The following is a 26432-nucleotide window of genomic DNA, read 5'->3' on the forward strand; positions in this document are numbered from 1 at the left end:
ATTAATCAATATTACATCAATAGAAATGGCATTAAAGTATTTTTTAGTTTACTCAAGTCCTATTTAAGTGGGTATTACATTCAAATAATTGCATTTAATGCAATGAAGTGTCCAAAAACATTACATTCAGTTTGCACTTAAGTATGTTCTTTTAATGTAGTATAAGTATGTTATTTAAAAAAAAATCATGCTTAAGTGTCCATTTTCATGAGGGTATCAAAGTGTGAAATTTGGTAACAGTATTGTTACACGTTACATACAGTTGTTATAGTTACCCATAGTAATAAATAAATTATGCATAATCACATGCAACTAACTCTAGAATAAGTACATATTACTCTGTACTTAAATGTATAATTGCACTGTAACAAGAACACCTTAAAATAAAGTGTAACCTACTTTTTTATCTTTATTATCTTTCCAGCATGAAAAACTTAACATACAATTGCTTGAGTTCACTCTTATATCACAAAATAAACAACATGCAGTCAGCTCTCCACATAACTGATGGAAAGCAGGGTATTTTCCTGAAGAGTCCACTCTAGAAAAAAACTCTAATAAATAAGACACACTGCAACGAGGTGATAACCTACAGTCTGTGTTTATTCACAACAGGACAATGACCGTTTGATAACTGTTACATCCTCTCTGAGATAAACTGTGATACTTTAGCCAAAAATAATCCAAATACGGCTAAATTTAGAGTGGAAAACAGCACCCTGACAGACCCCTGAAGTGTGGCCCGTCGATATGTTTTCACAGAGGGAAAAATAAACATGCATGTGTGTCTGAGGGTGCTTTATAACATCAGATAATGTACAGTAGAAGTATGATCAGAGTTGAGTCACACATTATTTCCCTACCTTAAAGTACCCGCCTTTATGTTACATACAGAGACCGATCAAAGCGATATTGAGCACAATGGAAACTACTATTCATTGTTTTTCATAACAAACTGTATCTCGCATTGTAAATCACATTTAAGCTCTTGTAGTTGTAAGAATGATTTGACATATTTTTTAGAATGACCACATAAACAACAGGATACGCTCTATTTATCAGATGAAGTTCAGAACAACAGTAGCCAACATTCTCCTTATATGATTCCAATCAACTTTCACTGTCTCCATTCGGTGAAGCATTTCAGTGGAATAGCCCATGTGTATAGATTATATACATTTCGGATACCATACAAAGCAAAGTGATTCATAGTGATAACATGAACTACGTGCCCATCTCAAGTTTTGTGTTATATTGTGTTGTTTCATACAGTTTTTTTTTTTTTTTTTTCATTCATCAAGTTTAATAGGATAGTGTAAATAGAAACGTGTGTGGAGAACTGTATTTCTGAATGAATTTATTCATGAATTCTATTATGTAACAAAACTTTGTTCTGAAGTGAAGGCCAACATATTGATGGCACAGTTTATGCTGGTGCACTATGGATATGTCTTCTGTAAGCAATTACATTTCAAGCCAAGTAGAAAGTTTAAGTCGTGCAAAAATTATACAGTGTATGCACACTCCGGATGAATTCATATTTTTTTTTGATTATTTAGTTTTGACAGAAAATCAATCAATAAATAAATAAATACAATATTTTATATTACTAACTAAACTAGTAGTTTACTACAGTATTACTAGTTTAAACTATACAGTATATCATGGAAAAGTATTTCTGAAAAAAACGATTTATATTTAATTAACAAAGACGTTTTGGCAAGGTATTTTGTTTCATGTGTGTGTGTGTGTGTTCACTTTACAATGCATGATTACATAATACACCACAAAACTTTCCTGTGTAATTCAGTGAAAAACATTTTCAAGTTCAAACAGCTTGGCTACATATATATATATAAATATTTAATATTTTTTATATATTTTTTTTACAGGTGCTTCTTTGAGCCCATGCATTCAGTGATTGTTATTAAGATTTTTTATAATAATGTACAGTATAAATTAATTTTCCACAAACATAATATGTATTACCAATAAATAATCTTACACGTCTTATAACTGAGGCACTGATGAAATTATTACTTAATTTCTGAGGGATCTGTTGGATATCTAATTTTTTTCACGGACTACAACTTACAGTAAATACAAGTCAAGTCAAGTCAAGTCAAGTATATTTGTATAGCGCTTTTCACAATACAGATTGTATCAAAGCAGCTTCACAGTATTAAATTAAAATAATACAACAAGGTTTGTTTATAGTGGAATTTATTGATTGATAAAATCAAATGAAATATCCCCAGAATATCCCCAACTGAGCAAGCCAAAGGCAACAGTGGCAAGGAGGAATTTACAAAGCAAATGGGGGAAATTATGACAGACACCTGTGATGATTAATAAATCTCCATAGTAACTAATAAGTGGCGGGAAACTAAACAATAAACAACAGGAGCTAAAGAAAGCAAACTAAGAGTCCATGAAAATGAAACTAACAGAACCTAACCGTGACAATATTATGTTTTTACTGTTTTTTTGTTGTTGTTTTTATCAAATAAATGTAGCTTTGGTGAGGATACTTTTTTCAAAAATATTAAATCTTATTGACTTTTTGAACGGTGTAAATCCTGATAACTATCAGTCAACTTGATATTAATTACCTTTTACGCACCATTCTAAATCAAACATACGTACAGCAGCTATTTTTCATAAAAGGTTTTCCCCATTCTTTGCTAAAATGCCAGGTGTTAAATGCCACACAAAAAAAAACAGATGCCAAAAAATATATATATATAGTGCATTCCTCCGACTGTCCTTGATAAGCAACATTTAATCTACCACACAAACAATGTGTTTAACCATCCCACACCCTTCACTGGAGATTTACTCTCCCTGTCCTCTGTGTCAGAGACTAATAATAGAACCACATGAAATATCTCAGACATGAGCAATAACAGCTCTTACTAAGTTCTTGATGGCATTTTAAAACAATGACGTGTGATTGTGGGCTAATCAGATTAGATCACAGGAGAACATGTCTTTGGGGCTGTCGTCAGGATTATAACTGAACCCAGTGGATGCAGTTTCTGATCGAGCCTGATAAACATGTTCATGTGAGGTCTATGTGAGGCCTGATGGGGAACATGAAGTCTGTGAGGTCCGTGGCAAGAAGCAAAACTTGAGATGGGCACGTAGTTCATGTTATCACTATAAATCACTTTTCCTTATGACATCCAAAATGTATATAATCTACAGACATATCAACCATACTGTATCATGGAAAAATCTAAGTTTTTTTTTTTTTTTTCAGAAAAGGAACAAAACTCTTTTTTTATTGCTCATTCAGTTCTATATTTCATCACATCATTACATTTTCTTCGATAATCCACCACATAAACAACTAAAACAACATGTTCAGCCAGCTGTATTTCGTTGTTTTGGAAGAAGGATCAAATAACTCTTTATACTGTTATCAGTAAACTTTTGTTTTGTTTTCAAAAACACAAGAAGATACATGAAACTTACTTTGACATAAGAAAACCCTATTTTTAAAATGTAATGATTTCAATTATTCATATAAATAAGTCACAGATAAGACAAACCCCAGAATGCATTGCAATGGTGTTAGTGCAAAGGATAATCCAAAATGGCAGATTAAAATAAACACATTTTTTAGAATATATACAACTGTGGTGTTATTGTTTAGTGTTAGATTTCCAAATTAATCCAAAACTATTTAACCTATTTATAGTATGCACTTTTTAACCCAATTTTGGTTTGAGCTATTGCTATTATTTTTTGTGTTTATACAATATTAATTGATAAAAATGCTGTGGCAGGGTTGAATGTCTGTAGAGCATATCACATTTACATACTTAAATACCTGAATATCTGCATCATAATCCAAACTAATTTAATTTATGCACACGTGAAGTGTGGCATTTACTGATACAATTAAATTAGATTTGCATAAATGCATAAGAAAACAAGTAACAATCTTTCTAACATCTAAAACATGCCATTTTTCCTCATCTAAGGTGTTTACATGATGACTTTTCATTGCAACTGAGATATCATTTTAATTATGTTAAAGTATGAAGTTAAATTTAATTGCTTATGCCTATATAAACAGTAGTCTACAATAGTAAACAGCAGAACTTGACTATGTAAACTGTAGACAGCTCGCTAGGTTTTGGAAGAGAGCTAATTAAATGTGTAAACTGTACAACATAGGCTCACCGGAAAAACATGCCTTCTACAGTACCTACATTTTAACTCCAAAAACTTACATACATACAATTCACTGCAGTTTCCAGCTGAAATGAAAGTAAAACACCAACAACATTTATTCCTTTTACAGAAATTATGATTACAGGAGATGATTATCATTTAATAAAGACTTATTTTGCAATGTTGCACAATACAAAATGACCTCAAAACTGATTTGTAAACTAATAGATTTTGACATATGCAGTAAACTTGCTTGGTAGCTCACCTGATACATCAGTGCACTTGCGATGAAGACAGCTGTACATGGGGATACGATTCCCATTAAACAAAAATGGCTTGTATATTCAAATACTTGTAGAAGCAAGCTAAAATAGAAGCCTGTTTGTTTATTTCTGCTTTTGTTAACACTATCAGTGGTAGGCCTGTTACATTACTTAATGAAACATTGGAGAGGCCTTGTGCACACTAATAAGTTTTTGTTTGAAAGCGCATCTTTTTCTCTCTGTTTTGGCCTTCTGTCCACACTGAGATGCCATTTTTATTATTGAAAATAAAGCTTTTTGAAAACGCTCTCCAATTGGATAAATTTGAAAACGCCATTTTCGCGTTGTAGTGTGGACTGTCAAAACGGAGATATTTAAAAAATATGACGGAAGTTTTGTCATGTGACGCATATTGTACCAATAGATATTCATGTTTATACCAGTATTGTGCCTGTAATGTGAAACACTTTCACACTGTTGCTAAAATATGTTACTTAAATAAAATTGCGCGATAACTTTATTATTTATTTTTCCGTCTGTATCATCTCAGTGAGCTTTAGTGAGGTTTTACGCATGCGCAGTAAGGTGAATTTAGCGTTTTCAGGCGTTTTCCAAAAGTTTCTCATCCACACTGAAACGTTGGAAAACGCCTGAAAACGCTAGTGTGGACGGAGCGTTTTCAAATGTATCCATATTAATGTAGACGTAGCCAAGTGACATGGCATCAGACGCACAGAAGCCAATGGCACATGTCGCTATGCTTAGTGATCATCCGGTGGCACATCCGGTCTTCATTGGCATGTGCCAGTGTCACACAACACTGACACTGACATGACACCTGACTGACACTAGCTGCATCCGAAAACTGAAGAATGCTGCCTCCGCAGGTAGGATACAGAGAAGGTAACAAGGCACGTCCGAATCCATTGATCGTGCCACATCCTGTCTCCTGAGATACCTTCATCTGATCGATTTTTGAAGGCAGCATAGATGGTTCAGAGGTTGGTGGTCAGTTTGTGTGTAAAGTGTACATTTTGACCAACTTTTCCCACTTTTGATGACATTTCTAGGCAGGAGTTAGCATTGTAGTAATTGACATATGCTGTCACACACAGTGATCATGAGCGCAGGCCTTGTTGCATCTGTTCTCTCCCGTCTACAGATTAGGGGTTGCATGATGTCATCAAGCTTCTTGTTCCTGTGTCGGGCAGGACAGAGACAGATAGTGCTGTTGTTTCTAATGACGCACTGTACTGGTTCTCTGCTGCAGGTGTGTGAAATACAGTCAATTATCTGAGTCCTCAACTGCAGGAATCAGATAAGACAAGACAGTGTCTCACACAATGAAGGCTTTAACACTAAATAATCTCACCAAGTCTTTCGGGCAGGAGAACTGCGTGGCCCAGATTCTAAAAGTCTGACAAATACACACATTCACTCTGATCTGCATTGTTCAGCTCCTATGAGATGATTAACAGCCATCTCTACTTACCAGCAAGTGTGTGCCAGCTCAATTAGGTCTTATCGTGTTATCTGTCAGATGTTTCATAAAGGACAGATCATATAGTTGTGTGCATATTTATTCAGGTCATGAGAAGCTGAATATGTGTCTAGAAATCATTAACATTTGTTGTAATGGTTATGGAGTATAGAGGAGGAGTAGTGCTGTTGCTTATAGTTTTCAGGGACATCATTGCAATAAGTCTAGAAACACAAGAAATAACTGCAAAAGTTTTATACAAAACATAAAAAATGAATAAGCCTTGGAATATATGTTTCTTTAGAGGTTCACACAAAACAAAATATTCATTTTTGATTATAAAAAAAATAAAAAATAAAAATGCAAGCAGTGTCAAGCACCATGTCCCACTTACTGCATGGATACTTGCAGTATATACCTCACTGGATCATTGAATTTTACATGACAAGTAGTTATGGTTCTTTAATTTGTTTGGCCATGTGGCATTGCAATAGTTTAAAATAACAATTTTACTGTTTATATCCCTCTACCTTCATAACGGTTCAGACAAGAATATGTGAGCGGGCCTTAGTGCAAGCAGAGTTGTGTGATTTTGACTGAAGTGTGGAAAATAGTTTTTGAAAGTCGGAGTGTCTGTGTATTCTCTCGCTCTGAAATCGCTCTGAGTATAGTCATTACAGATCCTTTTGCGCGATGAGGGGAGACTGCTGTCTGTGGCAAGCAGGACGAGGCAGAGAGCCGTGAGGCCGGTGGCGTGATTACTGTTGAGCGAAGTAACAGTGACAGTGAAGATCGAGAGAGACCAGGCCTGGATTTTACGTTGTGTTTTGTTTATGTGTTATTATGTGGCAGCAGTCGTCCGTGAGGGACTGCTGCCTTTACTTTCGTTTTGTATTTGTTTAATTATTTTATTAAAAGTCTGTGAACGTTCGGCGGCTCCCGCCTCCTTCTTCCCATAACAACATACTCCGTTACACTGTCGTTCTAGTCTGTACACTCTAAAAATGCTGGGTTGTTTTAACCCATTTGTAAAATATGGACAAACATAAACGTTAGGTATAAAAATGTAATTTAAAAAAATTAAACCACTTGTATACATATTTGACCTAATTGTGGGTTGAAACAACCCAGGATTTTTTAGTTTATGTTGCTTGCTTACATGCAAGGAGTGATGCTTTGGCTTGTTTTGTATTTTTCTGTTGGTGGAAAAAAATACTGTATGAACTAACTATCCAAATTTTCCCTGAAACTTTCACCCTGTGATTTTGCTAAACTGTGCCTAAAACATTCCATATATCATGACAAATCTTACATGACAAAACCATTTTCTTGCTAAATAAAGAAAGCCATGCTTTTTACATCACTGTGAGTCATTTGCCTCTGGTTCCTGGTTCATGGCTGTCTCCAGATCAGTCCATATCCCTCCAGACCAGTGCACCCTGATATGTAACTATGACCCCTCTGCACTGTATGCTAAATCTGTCATCTTTCCTAACCTTCAAGATGGGTCTCTGTCTGTCACATCATGGAAAACGATAACATGTTGTTTGAGGTGAAAGATTGTTTTTTTTGAGCAGTGGAAAGCAGGACCAAATTTAGCAGATCTGACAGTCTGGAGATTGTCATATAGTCACACAGGAAAATGGAACAATGGCTTCAAGCTACAGAGGAATCTGGGTGTACCCAATGGGAGCGCAGACTGCCAAAGCACCAGACTTGATCTGGAGGGTGTTTCAGGACAAGAGTTTAATGGATTACAAACTCCAGGTCATCAGCATCAGAGAAAGCAGTCTCAGATGTATTGTGGTATGTTTACCTATTACCTAACAGTGGGTCAGGAGCGGACAATAGTGAAAAATAATTAGATCATGACTCCAAATCAGGAATGAGGGGAGAAGATGTAAACACCATCGCATGAATGTGTATAAAACATTAACTCTGTCATTTTTAAAATAAATAGTAAAATGTGATGCCTGGAATATTCTGTAAATGCATTGTGTCAGATTTACATGCAAACTCATGGCTGCATGTCAAGAAGTGCAAACTGAATGGACACTAATTGCATGTTAAAGGGTAAGTTCACCCAAAAATGAAAATTCTGTCATTAATTACTCACCCTCATGTCGTTCCCGTAACCCGCAAACCCGTAAGACCTTCGTTCATCTTCGGAACACGAATTAAGATATTTCAGATGAAATCCGAGAAGTCTCTGAACCATCCATAGGCAGCGATGTCATTGCAAGTTTCATGGCCCAGAAAGGTATAAAGACATTGTTAAAATAGTCCATGTGACGACAGTGGTTCAACCTTAATGTTATGAAGCGTTGAGAATACTTTTTGTGAGTAAAAACAAAACAAAAAGAACGACTTTATTCAACAATTTCTTCTTGTCTGTGTCAATCTCCTACGCTGTTGACGTAGTAAACACAGTGCAGCGCTTCCAGGTTCTATGGCAGAACGCCGCCTCATTATTGGCCAGCTCCTGCGTCAGCATCAGACGCATGCGTCGTGGTGTTCACGTGAACAGTGTCGGGCAATGGTTAGACGGCATTCTGGTGTAGAACCTGGAAGCACTGCACTATGTTTACTACGTCAACAGCAGATGGATGGTTCAGAAAGCTCTCGGATTTCATCAAAAATATCTTAACTTGTGTTCTGAAGATGAACGAAGGTCTTATGGGTTTGTAATGACATGAGGGTGAGTAATTGATGACAGAATTTTCATCTTTGGGTGAACTAACCCTTAAATTGCCATTAAGTGGAAACGTATTATAGTTTACATTTATATTAAATGCAATTAGCTGAACCCATAGAGTGCTTTTTTGACCAACTTAAGTTTGAATTTAAATTTAAATTTTTATATGTAATTCCATAATTACTTCTGTTTTCTGACGAAATACTGCCAAGGATTTATAGTGGACTAAAATATGCTTTAATGTAATTTTTATTAAATCTTGTATTTCATGCGTTATTACCACTGATCTATATAGAATGACTGGATAGCTCATGACGTCATAAACAGTGAAGCCACCGCGCCGCCATATTGGTATTCCCTAGTGAGCTCATGCGTTCTATATAATCAATAGGACATTTTATGATTTGACTGAGAAAACATTGCCTAACGAGACACCATTTTTAAATCTAAAGTCTCCCTGTACATTTTTACAACGTCATTATATAGATCAGTGGTTATTATACATTTGTAATGCAATTTAGTAATGTAATATCAAATACACACTTTGGTTAAAACTTGACATGTGCTTTTGACAAGTGTGTTAGTCAAAATAATAAAAGTATACTTAAATGCATGACAAAAGATTATTTTCACTATGTCAATAGCATAGGAGAATGACTCAAATTCAATAAAAATAAAACACACTTTTTTTCCACAAGGGGAGGTATGAGACCCTAAGCAAAATGAAATGGTTTAATCTTATGGTATGATAAGAGTTTATTAAGGTTTTAGTTAGAATTATAAGTATGTGAAATCTTTCATTAAAGCCATTAAGGTAATCTGTTCTCAGAATGTTGCCATTCCATCATTCCAGCTCAGTCAGAGTTCAGATACAGGCAACTATGGCAAACATGGAAAACCCCTCACTACTTCCTGAAAAGAATGTTTGTCTTTGATCACAATGTAGATCTGTGACTGTTTTAGAAACATGTGGTACCTGAAAGACAAGAAATCATTTGGCATTTTTCTGGTAAAGCGCAGACATTTAGGAAACAATTAATATTCAACTTGTTGGCATTAACATGAAAATGGTGTCACCAATAGCTTTATGGCATACTTTTTGATTAATGGTGTTGCCATATAATGGTCAAGTCAAGTCAAGTCAAGTATATTTGTATAGCGCTTCTCACAATACAGATTGTATCAAAGCAGCTTCACAGTATTAAATTAAAATAATACAACAAGGTTTGTTTCTAGTGGAATTTATTGATTGATAAAATCAAATTAAATATCCCCAGAATATCCCCAACTGAGCAAGCCAAAGGCAACAGTGGCAAGGAACCGAAAAACTCCATCAAGTGACCTAATGGTGTCCTAAAACTCCATCAGGTGACCCAATGGAGAAAAAAAAACCTTGGGAGAACCCAGGCTCAGTCGGGGGCCAGTTCTCCTCTGGCGTTTATTAACTAGAGGCCGGATTGTAATTTGAACTGTAAGATTAAAAATATTATATGAATGCCTGGCTGAAGAGATGCGACTTTAATCTAGTTTTAAACTGGGAGAGCGAGTCTGAGCAACGAACGCTATCAGGAAGGCTATTCCAGAGTTTTGGAGCTAAATGTGAAAATGCTCTCCCTCCTTTGGTGGATCTGGATATCCTAGGTATGACCAAAAGCCTTGAATTTAGTGATCTTAAAGAGCGCGATGGATTATAGGGCGATAGAAGATCCGTTAAATAGACTGGAGCTAAGCCGTTTAGGGCTTTATAAGTCAGTAGCAATACCTTGTAATTAATACAGAACTTTATAGGTAACCAATGCAGTGATGATAAAATCGGTGTTATATGATCATATTTTCTTGATCTAGTAAGAACTCTAGCAGCTGCATTTTGGACTAACTGTAGCTTGTTTATTGAGGATGAAGGACAACCAGCTAATAAAGCATTACAGTAATCTAGTCTCGAGGTCATGAATGCATGAACTAACTTTTCTGCATCAGAAACTGATAGCATATTACGTAGCTTAGCAATGTTTCTAAGGTGGAAAAAGGCAGTTTTTGTAACATATGAAATATGATTTTCGAAAGACAGGTTGCAGTCGAGTATAACACCCAGGTCTTTTACTGTAGAGGATAAAGTAACAGGACATCCTACGATGTTAAAGTTGTATTGCGAGAGGTTTTGTGGGCGGTTTTTTGAGCTGATGATTAGTACCTCTGTTTTGTCTGGATTTAATAAAAGAAAATTACACGTCATCCAATCTTTTATATCTTTAACACACTCTGTCAATTTGGATAATTTAGCGTTTTCATCTGGCCGTGATGAAATATATATTTGAGTGTCATCAGCATAACAATGGAAACTAATTCCATGTTTCCTTATAATATTTCCAAGTGGCATCATATATACTGAGAATAATAGAGGGCCTAACACAGATCCCTGCGGCACTCCATAGTTTACAGGAGTTATGATCGATTTTTCTCCATTTAAATAGACAAAATGGTAGCGGTCAGATAGGTATGATCTGAACCAGCTTAATGCTTGTCCTTGAACACCAGTATAATTTTGTAGTCGATCTAAGAGTATTGTGTGATCTATAGTATCGAACACAGCACTAAGATCAAGTAAAACTAGTATTGAGATACAGCCTTGGTCAGAAGCTAAAAGTAAATCATTTGTGATTTTAACGAGCGCAGTTTCAGTGCTATGGTGCGGCCTGAATCCTGACTGAAACTTTTCATAGATATCATTTTCTTGCAAGAAAGAACACAGTTGAGCGGACACCACTTTTTCTAACATTTTAGACATAAATGGAAGATTTGAAATGGGTCTATAATTTGCTAGGTTATTATGATCTAATTGTGGTTTCTTAATGAGAGGTTTTATAACTGCCAGTTTAAATGTTCTTGGAACATGACCTAAAGATAAAGACGAGTTAATAATATTGAGGAGAGGCTCTTCCACTACAGGTAACACTTCTTTCAGTAGCTTAGTTGGTATAGGATCTAATAAACATGTTGTTGTTTTAGATTAAGTGATAAGTTTATTTAACTCTTTTTGTTCTATAGTTGTAAAGCACTATAATTGTTCTTGCGGGGTGATAATTGAGGCTGAATTATAAGGCGCTAATGGTATGAAATGCACCTCTGTATAGGAAAACTGAGACACTAAATCATCCATACACTAAAGGTTACAGAAAGGGGGTTTAGAAGAGCTATTTTGAGTTCCTCAAAGCAGGGCCGTAACCACCATAGACATTGAAGGGGACAATTCACCCCCCTCCCCAATCATTAAAAATGGCCAATTTGTTCCCCCAATATTTATATTCTTAATGCTGCTCTGCTGTACTCCATTATGCACCACTCTATTGGTTGTTAAAGGAGCCGTATGTAAGATTGTGGCCAAAACTGGTACTGCAATCACTACAAATTACTGTAGAGCGGTGTATCCCCTCCCCCTCCCCCCTGACTCGAGGTTGCCAGATAGGCTGCAGGATCCAGCACGAACGTTTGTAGCTGCAGCTGTGGTAACTAGAGCTGAGCTGGCAACCCGGATGCCAAAACAGTACTGACTTCGTGATTGGTAGAAAGGTGGAGGGTGGGGCATCAGGCCAAAACACAACATGACAACATCAACATCAGTTGAGGGCTGCAACTTCACTTTTTAAATGACAATATCCTGGCCGGACTACTGTTGTCAGTGATATAAGTATTTGAAATGAACATAATTTCTTAATGTCTAGTGACATATCAGGGCCATTTTATGATTAATTGAAATACATTTCTTACATACAGCTCCTTTAAGATGACAAAAGTCAATTTTGGTAGTTTTGGTAAATTTCATAAATTTGTATGTAAGTCTGCCTCACCGGTCTAACAGCACTCGTCACTGTCAGAATGAATGAGATCCATCAATGATAATAAATAACTTTTTATTTTTAAAAGCGTATACAGGTATGTGTGTGTGTAACTGTCGTCTCACCCAAGCCTTTTGATGATGGAATGGCGATCTGCACAGGGTGTTTCCCTGCCTACAGCCTGAGCCACTGGGATAGGTTCCAACATCCCTGTCACCCTGTGGGACAAGCAATTTGAAAAAATTAATGATGGCATAGTTTGTTGTTCTCTTTGTTATATACAAACACATTTACAGTTGACATTCTTCCTTCCTTCCTATTTGAACTGGCTATTTGATTGATTTTAGCATGACTTTGCAAGTTCAAAGGTTCTTATGTGTCATATGAGCTTAAAGGAGAGTGGAAAGTGTGATGTTACTGATATGGAAAGGCACCAGTGCCGGGTTTATGGCTCTGATCTGTCATATAAATAAATCTGATCTTTCGTCTGAAATAAGTTAAATAGTTTATGGATCTGATCTTTCATATAAATAGTTCTTTCTAATCTCTGGATTGCTTGAGATGCTTGTGAGGACAGCTTCTGTAGAATCATCCTATAATTAAAACCTCTTTGTTATTCTGTCATACCTTTCTTTGATTTGCATTATTCTGAGTGCATGTCATGGAAAGCTGCATGCAGAACAACGCCCTTATACGGTTCTGTTGCTTACGCTTCTTCCTTCCTATTAAACTAGAGCTATAGCTACAGACACAACACCAAGTCCACCTCCGTCCACCCAGTGAGTGAGTGTTTAGGTGTGAGTTTATTTGATATATAGCTCCTTGGCAACCAAACATTTCCTACGGTAAATATCTGAAAAGAAATGTCAGCACACCAAAAGTTCATGACACAAACTAATGACCTGAAATAGGGCACAATAAAGCCGATGCACATAACAGGCACCCACATGCCACAACTAGTCAATCAGCCTTAATTAGATAATAGCAACAACATGTAGATTAATACAGTTTACATTACTCTTATGAAAAAGAGTGTGCTTAACTGTATTGAATGTATACTTCAAATCATAATATATTTTAAAAATGTGTAGATAATAGCCATTAAAAAATGCCATTTAATGGGATAGTTCACCCAAAAATGAACATTCTGTCATCATTTACACAACCTCAAATTGTTCCAAACCTGTATGAATTTCTTTCTTCTGCTGAACACAAAATAAGATATGGTTTCACTTTATTCTGATGGTCCCTTTAACAAATTCTGTTGTCTATAATTAACGTTGCACCTACATGTCTACTAACTGTCATCGAGTGTTAGTAGAGTATACGTAGACTGGTGGAGTTAGGGTTAGAATAAGTTGACATGTACTTGCAAAGTTATAGTCAGTAGAACTACCAACAGTTTGGTTATCGACATTCTTAAAATATCTTCTTTTTAAAAGTTCGCCTTTTTGGGTGAACTATTTCTTTTTTTTTCTTTTTTTTTAAGTGCACTTTGTACTAATGTCAAATTAAAAGTTTCACTTCAAAGTACATTTTAAATCATTGTTTTAGTAATCTGAAGTACACTTATTTTGATGTGATGATAACATACTTAAGAACATGTGGAGTACTTGATAATAATTTTGACTGTAGGGTGTTATACAATAATACATTTAAAGTTAATATATTTTAAATGTATTAAATTGCAACTTCATCATTACAAATGTGTAATTAAATATATTTAAATACATGGCAGTATTTCATGACATTAAGTTTCAATAGAAATGGCATTAAAGTATATTGTAATTTACCATTACCACTTGTCAGTACATTTGGCAGTACACTTTACCATATTTCAAAAACAATTGAAGTAATTATAAAATTACATATAAATATGTACTTAAGTTCTGCTTAATTGGGTCTTAAATTCAACTATAATTCAACTTTTAATACATTTAAACTATATACAATTTCATTTAATTGTAAATAACATGCAGTTAAGTGTATGAATATATTACATAACATTTTCAATCAAAGTGCTCTTTTTTTAAAAGTATGCTAAAATGCACTTCTTTTTTCACAAGGGTATGCATACATATTTACACCTGTCCAGACAAATACACAAGTGGCTGGGTCAATATCGTATACAACGTGCAACCCTATGTGTCAACTAGTGGCAGAACTAATCTATTTTGCATCTGTTGTTGTTTAAACACGGCTCTCTGTGCTTCTGAAGTTGAGTACTTCTCAATAGAGTGTGTTTTGCTTTCTGATTTGAGAAGGGAGGATGTCTTTCATTTGAAATAGTTGATCCTCCTTCCACAAAACACGTAATATTTCCCTGCGGGAAATGCACTCTTACGTGACTCCCATGAGAATTTCTCCATTCTTGATCCAATAGACAATGCTATAGTATTGCTTCTTTTCACAACCTGCAGTAATGACTTCCTACAAAAACAAATATGTTTGCTTCTGCCAAGTGTTTAGACCTGTTATAGGAAACAACTGCATCTGCAGTCAACAGCCGTACCTTCATGCACCTGCTCGCAGTAGACGTGACTTCCAGCATTCACCCGCAACATGAATCCGAGCAGATTCCACCGTCCTGCACCAGGTTTCCCTTCATTTTCTGGTATGTGGATCAGGGTAAACCAGAGATGGTTATCACTGTCAGGTTTGAATGAGAAATTAAGATAGTTATCCAGTGCAATTAAACTGACAGATTTGACTGTTTACAGAGCTTTCTGAAGGTTGTTTATAAAGAGGGTCTGACTGTCTGCAGGGTTTGACGTCTGAATATCAGTTTTGGCTATCTGCTCTACGTGTGCCACAACACAGGAATGACCATGATCTGCATCTTGAGCTGTTGTATGTGCTCAAATATGTCTCAAGCCCGGACATGAAAAAGCCTGGGAACAGCAGACTTGTCTTGGGCTCTAAGAAAGCAGAAGTCTGAATGTTGGCTAGTTTGAGCTCTGTTTCAAAACCCTTAGTCAGCAAAGATGTTTCAACAGGTTGTTTCTAAGACATACTTCTTTACCTTCATGGAGAGCTCAATTCCAGAATGCATTGCCATTCATGCACTTTTAGCCAAAGTGACTTACATATTTTGTCATGTTTATGCATTACTTAGGAATCAAACCCATGATTTTGGCATTGCTAATGTAATGTTACACCACACACTATGTCTGCACTCTGGGACGCTACCTTCCGGGTCAGGCCCCTGTGCTCCACCCCTGTAGTCCCACTGGTCTCGCTCGCACGGTGTCTGGGAGCCTGGCTAGCGCTTTCCAGCCTGTGCGATTCAGTTTGCCTGGCGTCCCCCCAGGTTCAGCGGCGTCCAGTTTACCCCAATGGCAGACAAGGATGTCCCTGTCCTGTGTGCGGAGATTGCAGATTGTTTCTCACCGAGAAGTGCCTGATCAGAGTCATGCTTTCATTCCTGCTAGAAGCAGGAGCGAAGGCTGTCTCCCTCCATTCTCCTGTCTGCTGCTACCGCTGCACATCACGACTCACTGTGGGAAAGCACGACTTGATTATCGGGTTCCTGAGGGGCGCAAGGAGGTTTAATAGTTTTGTTCCCATTGTTCCTGTGTTCTTTCTTCTTCCAGATAGTTCCGGTTTTATTTGTTGCCTTGTTAGTTTCTATAGTTACCCTTGTTTGTTCCCATAGCAACTAATCACCTTCACCTGTCTCTTGTTAGCCCTACTTATCTTGTGTGTTTCCTTGTTCCTTTGTCAGTCGTTGTTTGCTGTGTGGATACCTGTTAGCTATGCTCCCCATGTTCCTAGATGTTAGTGTTTGATGATGTTTCGTTTGGAATATAAGTAAAACTCCTGTACTTAAATCCGGTTCATCACCTGCTTTCCGTGCTCCCAGCATTACAGAACGACTGACCTAAAATGGATCTAGCACGATTATGTCTTATCCTTCTGTGTCAGGGGGAGAATTCCTTTGAGGACCACAGAATTTTTGGACTTGACCCTATCACACACGTTTTCAGGACAATTTCTTTGCTGTTTTAGATGTTCAATGAAAATCTATATGCACTACTTTCCACAGATGGTCCTTGTAACGTGATTCAGGATAAGGAAGGAAGAGGACATGGTCGGCTTTACTGAGGCTTCTGCATTACTCGTGCTTTACTAAGTCATGCTCACGGCTCTTCAAAAAACTCAGTGCAAATACAATCAATTATGAAGCTCTCCAGAGCATTCAGTGCATATACACAGGCACGAGTCGTGGAGCTTGATCCACCACGGACACCATCGGCCAGTACCATCCTAGCAACTGGATCCGTCTCGGGGTGGAGGAGACTGGTATTCAGTGCGGCGGATCCTCCGTTGATGTATGCGCGAACGGCCAGCATCTGAAGTCTGGCGGTCCCAGCACTCAAGCCCAGCGGTCTCAACGCATCCTAGTCCAGTGGTCCCTAGTCCAGTGGTCTCAGCATCAAAGCCCGGTGGTCCCGAGTCCGGTCATCTCAGTGCAATTGGTCTCAGACATCTTTCCACGGTTGGCTGTGCTTTCTGTGATGGCAACTACCATTTTGTGTGTGTGGGCTGCACACACTCCTCCTGTTCCTTCTACAGCTCCTGCCGAGGCAGCAGCAGCATACCTACCTTCCTGAACCCGCTGTCTGTCGTGTTATGGCAATGGGGGCAGATTCTGAACTCTGACGTGCCCTCTGACGTGACCACCATCTCTGAACTCTGACTGCCCCAACATGACCACAGAGGTCATCCCTGAACTCCCTGTCAGCTCTGACACATCTCTGCCTGTCAGAAAATGGCCAAGGAAGCCGTCCTGGAACTCTCTGTCTGCCTGACACGGTCACGTGCCTATGAACTATCTGCTCTGTTTAATCTGCTGTGGTGGTTTCCAGCTCCGCCGTGGTGGTCTTCTTCTCTGCCAGTTCAGTCGTGGTGGTTTTCAGCTCTGCCGTGGTCTTCTGCTCCACCTGCTCAGCTGTGGTGGTTTACTGCTCCACCCTGGCCACCTGCTCTGCCGGCTCTGACCTGGCCTCTGTTCTCCCTCAGTCCCCAGGTCCTCTTTCTCTCCATGGGCCTGGCCCTTGCATGTTTTCAGCATTACAAAATTGAGTCTTTTGGATGGTTTATGTGGCTCACAAAGTTGCTGCCTATGAAGAGTTTTTCAAATCATTCACTTGTGAGGTTAAGTTAGAATACATTTGTTCCGCATTCAAAGTTGTTCTAAAATAGTTTATAAACACACACCTGTGACCTCATCAGTTACTGCACCAATGTTGTGTGTTGCTTGACAGCGGTTCTGATAATATGTTGTTGGAGAACTACATTGCTTGATGGAAGAATTATTAGTCGTTATCAATAATCAATTACATTTTTGTTGCTGAAACCTTGCCATGTTCTGTATATGTAGTAACTTTTTTATAAAAATAACATAAGAGGCAACATGTATAATTTCACATGAATGTTACATCCTCTGGGCAGGCAGAGTCAAGTCAAGTCACTTTCATTTATATAGCGCTTTTTGCTATACAAATTGTTTCAAAGCAGCTTTACAGTGATAATAGGAAATGAATGCAACAAATAGTGCAGAGCTTCACAGCTAGATACATGTTAATCTCACATGTATTGTCACACACTCTTGTTACATATTTGGTTGTATATCATGATGGGGACTTCCCATTAATTTATATTGTTTTTATATTAAGTTCCATAATATGCCTTACAGTACAACTATGAACCTAGCATAATATAAATTTTCAAATCTAATCAAAACATAATTTAATCATTTTTTAAGCGTTTCATCATCAACGTTATGTCAAGTTTTACTAATACTCTTAGAATAATAGTTTATACAAATACTATAGAGCGATACCTGATCCCAATCCCCCAATATAGGGCCAAACATAATTAGTACAGACTAACCCTACCCCTATAAGAAGACCCCTGCATTTTAATTTCCCCTTTTGAGAGGACAATTTGAGCTAAACTCTTGGGGCATTTTGTCCCCAAAGCATAGGTAAATCTCAGACACACACACACACACACACACACACTTCTGCAATGCAAGAAAAGGAAGACTAGGAACTTTCAGAAACAGACTGCTGCAATCACCCTAGTTTGTAAAAAAAAACATGATCCAGAAGAGATAATATTTCCTCTAAATGAATGCATGCTAACCTGCAGACAAACATGCACCTGCATCCACTGCTAATGGCCTAAGCAACACTGAAAATCTTAAAGAACACAAAGGAAAATATTAAAACAAAGCACACAGTGTTATGACAACCACAACAATTTAGTCGTAATCAGTTTCCGTCCTTGCCACGTAGGTTCCTCTCAAAGAGTGTTTTTCCACTGTTTTTCCATTTTTTCCCTAGTTCGTTAACTACACATCTGAAGGAATGCGGCGGGAATGTGCAGACAGCATCCTGTTTTTTCTTACACTTAGTCAGCTGTTTACTCTCAAAGAACTGTGTGAGCACAAGATGCTTTCATCTCCGCTGAAGAAAGAAAGAGGAGATGAGGAGAAAATTGGTTTCAGTCTTGTAGTTGTGGCCTAGTTGTACATAAGGATCTAAAATTCTCTACTTAAATTTGCTGTATTGAAATATTATCAAGATTGAAAAGCTCTTACTAAAAACACTACCATATGCTGAAGACATGTTGGTTATACGGCTGTCAATTTACCTGTTATAGTGGTATTATAATTAAACTTTGTAAAAATATGTTTACAAATATTAACACAATTAATCACGCCCTGACATTTCATAAAAAGGAATTTTCCTAGATCTGCACTGTAAGAAAAATCTGTAGAAATGACAGTATTACTGGCAGCTACTTGCCAGTAACTTACTGTAGATTTAAATTTATATTATTTACTGGCAACAATTTGTTCAAAATTAAATGAACATTAAACATTAACAAGTCTTTATCTTTACAGAATAAAACTAAAATAACAGCCTCATGCAAAGCATTCTGGGAACCAAAATCTGAAGCAAAAAAAACAGAAAAAGGTTGATGAAGATTTCTGGTTCCCAGAATGCTTTGCATTAGAGTGTTATTTTATAGTTTTATTCTGTAAAGACAAAGACTTGTTAATGTTTAATGTTCATTTAACTTTGAACAAACTGTTGCCAGTAAATAACATAAATTTAAATCTACAGTAAGTTACTGGCAAACAGCTGCATAACTACAGCAAATTTTTTACAGTGTGTCCTTGCAATAATTTATTTGTCTGTGACAATAGTGTAATAATCTTTTAATTGTTGCATCTTTAGCATTTTTATTTTCAGCAAAATTGCATTGTATTTAAATGTGGTTCATTTAATTAATTATGCAGCACTTAATGTAGCCTAATTGATCTAATACAAAAATCAATTGAAAGCTCCATTAGTTACATTACTCCATAGTAACCCATAGTAATTATGTAAGGAATTTCAAACATTTTACTTAATTATTTTTTTACATAAGCCAAATTCTATAGATCAACCCACATAATGATATTCTCCTCTTACATTATGGAATACCTTAAATGTCCCTTGGAATTTCAAAACTGCAAGTATTGAGTAAACATTCGGGCAGCTGGTATGGAGTGGTAGACAAAGAGACTGCACAAGATAAAGATAAAATACCGTCTCAGAAGACTGTCAAACTCTGGTTAAAAATGAAATAACACAAATGTTTTTAGTCTCACCTCATCCATATACTGTAGCTAACATCTCTTCTGACCTTTAAAATAGGTATGTTGCGTACCTGTTTGAATGCACATGTGGAATTCTCAGTACTCCAAAGTTCTGCATGAACATTTTTCAAGGATATCTTAAAGCATCAGCCACAGATATGACACTGACATTACAATAAAATATCTTACATGGTTTCACATTTAGTTCACATATAAAGGGTTGCATAAAATGCCCTTTTTTCATTTAAAAGTTGCATGTTTCATAAATGTGTGATGTATATGAGAAGATGGATTTACAGTACATTGTGGAGGAATTTAATGTTTAACAAGGAGTTTAATGTGATATTTTACTCATCTGGACGTGATCCAATGACCGTGTAATACAGAAAATTGCCATAAGTCAATAAAGACTTCTGTGTTATTTGATAGTATATTGTTTGTTTATTAATAGAAACAATGATACAAAAAATAGATTTCATTGAATAAATTAAATAAATAAACTGACTTCTGGACGTAAGCAATTCAGGTTTAAACATTCAAGTATATGTGAATAAGGAAGAAAACAAGAACAGGTGCAGGTCAGGATAATTAAATGTATTACAATAGTCAGAACTCTGTACATGTATAAATAGTAGGCTAATACACATGTAGTCATTAATAGATTCCATTTAATTCAGGGTATTTTGAGACAGTAATGGGAACTCTACATACAGTAGCACTAAAGTCTTTTACACAATGGACCCAGCAGACAGTAGAAGCCGGTTTGTAATGTAGGAAAACAATAACAGCATTTTTTGGCAAGTGTTGAGCTATTGAAACTTGCTGGTATCTGAACAATAAAAACACCCAACTGAAAGTATGCAATAAATACTTCCGCCTTCACTGAAGGGGGGAAAAAAAGAGTAAAAATGGAGGGAAGGAAAAGTCGTAAAAAGGAAAACAGATAAACATTCCTCACGGCAACAGCTTTTTCCTTTTCATTTTTTTTCCTTTTCATTTAGACACTTTCTTGAGCAGTTGTTCATAGAAAGCATCAGACACATTCATTTTCCAAATAAAATTTAAATAAATATATAAATAAATAAATAATATAATATAATTAAGCTCTGATACAGAGAAAAACTCTAATAAATAAAGGATATTAAAATAAAATATTAATAAAAAATAGTCCTTCAGTCTGAGGGTAAAGGGTTTTTATGTTTATACATATATATTTTTTGTCTTTTCAAGAAAGAACCCACCATAACTTCCTGCAAAAATGTTTGCAGTATTTCAGCGATTTTTCAGATTTCAGCTCACTCATTTGGAAATGTCACAATTTTACTGGTGCAGAAGGTGATCTGTTCTTCTTTTCACCACCTAAATCATCCTTGTACTCTGGCGAACAGACGTTTCTGCTCCACCTCAACTGAGAAAACACTCAGTTCTATCTTGAATTCAGAGAATTCCCCATGTTTGCCCCCTCTCCTCACAAGGCACATCCTCTTCATCCAGCATTGGTTTTGTTCAAATGCTCACACGACCGTCGTTTCATCTCTCTCTAACTGATCAAGAGATTCCTGGCTCTGGATTTCTTTTTGGGTGTAGCAGATCGTGACGCTGTCATGAGGTTGTCTTTAACCACCTTCCTGCAAATGGAAATGACACATTGTTTAGCCCCAGAGCAGGATATTTTGTGTTAATTGAAGCAAAAGCATGTGCTAATAGTGCTTATGTTGATGGCAAATTTACCTGAGAGTTGACAGTAGATGATCACTGCTTTTGCCCATGTAATTTGACTGGTCACCAAGTTGGGTCACAATCTCCATATCTGGATTTTCTGAGCTGCAGATAAAATTTGAGAATAAGGTCACACACTAAATTCACCAGTTAACAGTTGGTCATTCAAATGTGTCCAAATTTTGACTGGTAATGCTATTGTATAAAATATGCTTTGTATATACATATATAAAATAAAAAAAACTCTGCTCTGGCATCCAAATCCAAATGTCTCTCCCAATACAGACATTAGCTAATGCCGTCCTTGAACAACTACAGGACTGTTCTGATAAAAAATAAACTTAAAATAAAAATAGTTGTCCTTTGATTTTGGGACCTGCATGACTCATTACTACTTTAGTCATTAGATGCTTTCTTTTTCACTCCCTTATTTCCTTTTATCTCAAAAAAGGGATGCATATCAGAGCTTGGTAAATCCTCCCACACAAACTGCCCTGATCTCCGCAGGTCACACACGACTGCCTACGGCATCCACGACAGAAAAAATGACACGTATCTATCTGATTTCATCTTCAGGGTGGAGCTCACCTGGTGTGACAGAAACTGGAGCAGGTACGATCAGTGGGATTCGCACATTCACAACGGCCAGTGGAACGCCGGCGACGGGAAAGAGAACTTCCCAGACCAAAAGGGGTTATCTTACTGTAATGAGATGCGAAGAAGAGAATTAGCAGATAATTCATTAAAATGCACACAAGATGTTATAATTTTGTGTATTTCAGTGTCTACATGTTATTAAAATGACATATTCTGGACCTAATTTTGCACTGGGACCATTTTACCAGTCATATTTTGGGGTTTTACAATGAGAAGAAAAGCTTTTGTTAATTTAAGATGAATTCAACTGGTGTCTTTTTGAAAATTATCAAGTACCTCATTCCCTAAATTCATGCAATTTTATCTTATATACACACTCACCTTGGTGTGTTGACCCAGATGATGTCCAAATGGCAGAAATAGATGCACTCGTTGTCCAACCAACTGCTACAGGAGCAGCGCTTGGTACGAACCCGTTTGAGAGCAGGTGGATTGCTAGATGCTTCAGACTTTTCGGATAGTGGATATCCAAACCCTAGAAAACACACAGAATCTTTGAAGAAACATTCACAAATGGATTTCTGGTAACCTAAAATATACGGTAATCTTACAAATATACGGTATACCAACAAAAGTACAGATCAGATCCAATTGCACAATATTTCATCCACTCTTAAAAATATATATATATATATATATTTTTTTTTTTTTTTTTTTTTTTTACTGTGATGCCATAGAAGAACCATTTTTGGTTCCACACAGAACCTTTCATTGCACCCTTCTTAAAAGAACCATTTTTTCTTAGTGTGAAAAAGCATTTTAATAATCTAAAGAACCGTTTGTGGACTGGAAAGTTTCCGTGGATGTTAAAGGTTCATCATGGACCCATCGATGCCATCAATTACATGGAAAGAATTCATTTCCATGTAATCTGATGAATGCACAAATTCTAGTATGTAAATGCAGTATAAAAGCACTACTCTATATAGATATGACACTGGGTACTGACAGCTGCACTTATCTGTAAAGATAATAAGACAATCATTTTCTTTGTGTGTTATGTTTTGGCAGATGTCCACCAGTGGGGTCACAAAGTACAAGAGAATACACTGACATATATGACGATTTAATCATAACATCTGATTAGTGGAGACCTTTTCTCAATTCCAAAATCTGAGATGAAAAATCTCCATCTAAGCTCCATAAAATCGTATTGCTGTCAAGCTAAAAAATCTGAAACGTATAATTAATCTAACCGAAAGTGCACAGCTCATACATTTGTGACTCACACAAGAGGACAGAACACTTTTGAATCTTCTTCTTTTAAAAGGTAGAAGTATCTTACCTTGCTGTAGCACACATAGTGTAACTGAGATAAAGACAGCAATCCGCAGTGAGAGAGCCATTGTAGTTTCTCAAGAGTTTAACACGTCTGTTAAATCCAGTTGAGTGTTGATGTTCAGTCAGTGTCTGCAGTCCACGGGGCTCAAGAGAGAGACTGACAGGTGCTTGTGTTCAACTCAACCTGCCCGCCTTCCATTTATCCTCCAGAACGCTCCTCCCCATTTCAGAGATCAGAGATTGGAGCTAACACGGTTACAAAACAATGACTGTTCCACTGATTTCAGTTTTCTGCCTCCTGATTGGTTCAGGGCATGTATGATGTGGGGGGAGATTAAAAGAAAGGTATGGAACAGGGAGTGATGTCATTAACTCCCCCTGGATAAGTCAGTGTCACAGAAACAGGAAACCTTTTCTTTTTTTTCACAGGGGAGCCCACGTGCTGTCATCATCAGAGGAGATAGCATTTAATGGCATGTTTTGCATGTGTCCAGGGATACATTCCACATTAGTGCAGAAAACCCCTGGAGGAAAAAGCAGGACTGATAGTGCATGTCCAGGATATCCAGTCCAGGACCACAGATTATGGATATGTCATGGCATAATAAGATTGGTTATATCCTCACAGGTTAGGGTGTATTTCTTGATTCTATAACATTAATTATATTGAGTAAAAACAGTAATATTGCAAAGTAACAATATTACTGTGTGTGTGTGTGTGTGTGTGTGTGTGTATCTGAGCAATGACATTTTCCTTCTTAAATTTGTTTTGCAATGATCTTTTACTGTATACACACATTTTATATATCATATAAAAGCTCATAACTCATAATGTGACACTGACAGTTGACTCTTTTGGTAACACTTTATTTCGATAGTCCACTTTAGACATTCTACTAACTATAAGTAACTTTGCAACTACATGTCACTTAACTATCAATAGAGTATTAGTAGACTGCTTAATATTTGCTAACACTTTATTTTGTTGGTCCCCCAACAGACATGCTACTGACTATACTGTAAGTAACTTGGCAACTACAAGTCAACTTATTCTCCTAACCCAAACCCTAGCTAACACCTAACCATAACCTAACAGTCTACTAAAGTCTACTAATACTCTAATGAGAGCTAGTTGACATGTAGTTGCAAAGTTACTTATAGTTAGTAGAATGTCTAAAGTGGACTATCAAAATAAAGTTTTTTTTTTTCTAACCTTATATATTTGACCACAGGGAAAATGACATAACATTCAGAAAATATGCAAATTAAACACGAAACCCCATCAATGGAGGTCAGGACAGCATCATTTGTCTGTCATTAATCTTATCAGCACACTCCTGTTAACAAATGTCACTGATTCAAATATGCAAAATATTCTGACCTGAAGGAAGACATTTTATTAAACACAGGAAATGTACACACAAATGTCCTCTAGCTGCTCTTCCAGCATTGAATTAAATTATTTTCCATATTTTGCCGATATTATGACTATATCAAATAATTAATGATAATGGTAATGGCAGAGAAAACCTGATATTTTTTCTAACAGAATATAACTAAAGCATTTATTTATTTAGAGAGTTGGTTACTTTGTTGGTTATTATAATTAAAATGCATGATATGCAATTTAAAAAAAAAAAAAACGATGGCTTCTGCAATAATATGTTATGTGATGTTATATATGGGATAGAGAATATCACATGATAATTTATACAGCAACTGCCCTACAAAACAAAAATGTTCCTCCTATAAACTGGACAAATATTAAACAGTCAGGAGTCACTGCAGGGGGGCAGGAAATGCCAGAGTGATGTCACAATTTACCAAACAATGGCACCCCACAGATTATTTGTCCTGTTAGAAATGTGGAGGTCAAGAAGATACAACAATAACTAAAAGCTGTTTGTTAAGTGTCCCATCATTTTTGAAGATCATAACCCATCTTGTATCATTACATGTTGCTATTTTCCCAATCAAATATTGCATACATGTCAGATTTATGAACTAAGAGCTTAAAGTCATAAGAATATGATTAATTGTGCTGTATATAAAAATGTTTTTCTTAGACAGATTCTTGTGCTTGATAAGTTAATGATTGCTCAGTACACTCACACTACACCTCAGACTTACTCTCTGTTTTTCTGTCTCGGTTTCTACAGTCACAATCTAACAATGTCGCTTTATCCATTTCCTCTTCCACTTAACGTGGTGGCTTGTTGAAGGAATGTGGCGCTATTGCTCAGACAAACACAAAACAACTGAAAGCGCCTGTGGAATTCATTCAGAAGCTCTCAGGAATGCACTGCTCCTCTGCACTTTGACACCTTATGCTCCATAAGACTTTCCCGACCAAAACTGGGAGAGCAGCAAATATGACATGCAAAATTGTTAAACAATGCAGGAATAATGATGTCATTGTTGAAACTTAGCTTTGGAATAGTGAAGTGAGCCATTCCACATAGACCCATTTTAAGACATCACATACAGTATCAGTGACATATTAAAGGTATAGTTCACCCTTCACATGAAAATTCTGTCATAATTTTCTTCCATGAAAAAAAAAAAAATAATAATAATAATCAGGTTTTCTTTTTTTGGTCACTTTTTTTTATTTTATTTTTATACCTCTAAAGTAAATTGGTTTTCAATTGACCCTTTGCATGGAGTT

At 36.6% G+C, this 26432-nt stretch overlaps 1 protein-coding gene across 1 annotated transcript; it reads right to left on the bottom strand.

The window, feature by feature from the left end:
* Positions 1 to 20621: 20621 nt before the first annotated feature.
* On the bottom strand, positions 20622 to 23920 carry edn2 (endothelin 2). The gene is made up of 5 exons (XM_084424651.1): positions 23769 to 23920; positions 22805 to 22958; positions 22415 to 22528; positions 21839 to 21931; positions 20622 to 21735 (listed from the first exon to the last, which is right to left on the bottom strand). Exons 1-5 carry the CDS (start codon positions 23827 to 23829, stop codon positions 21648 to 21650), a joined length of 510 nt encoding a protein of 169 aa, XP_084280777.1. The 5' UTR covers positions 23830 to 23920; the 3' UTR covers positions 20622 to 21647.
* Between the last annotated feature and the right edge of the window lie 2512 nt (positions 23921 to 26432).

The sequence above is a fragment of the Rutilus rutilus genome, assembly GCF_951802725.1.
Source record: "Rutilus rutilus genome assembly, chromosome: 11".
In the NCBI taxonomy this organism is placed as follows: domain Eukaryota; kingdom Metazoa; phylum Chordata; class Actinopteri; order Cypriniformes; family Leuciscidae; genus Rutilus; species Rutilus rutilus.

Bases quoted from the DNA above. Each gene is read 5' to 3' on its own strand.
- edn2 (XM_084424651.1), bottom strand. From the start codon at position 23,829: ATGGCTCTCTCACTGCGGATTGCTGTCTTTATCTCAGTTACACTATGT. The intron at 22,529-22,804 runs GTGAGTGTGTAT...ATCTCATTACAG, and splicing joins ATCTGGGTCAACACACCAAG to TAAGATAACCCCTTTTGGTC. The intron at 21,932-22,414 runs GTGAGCTCCACC...TTTTATCTGCAG, and splicing joins TCCAGTTTCTGTCACACCAG to CTCAGAAAATCCAGATATGG.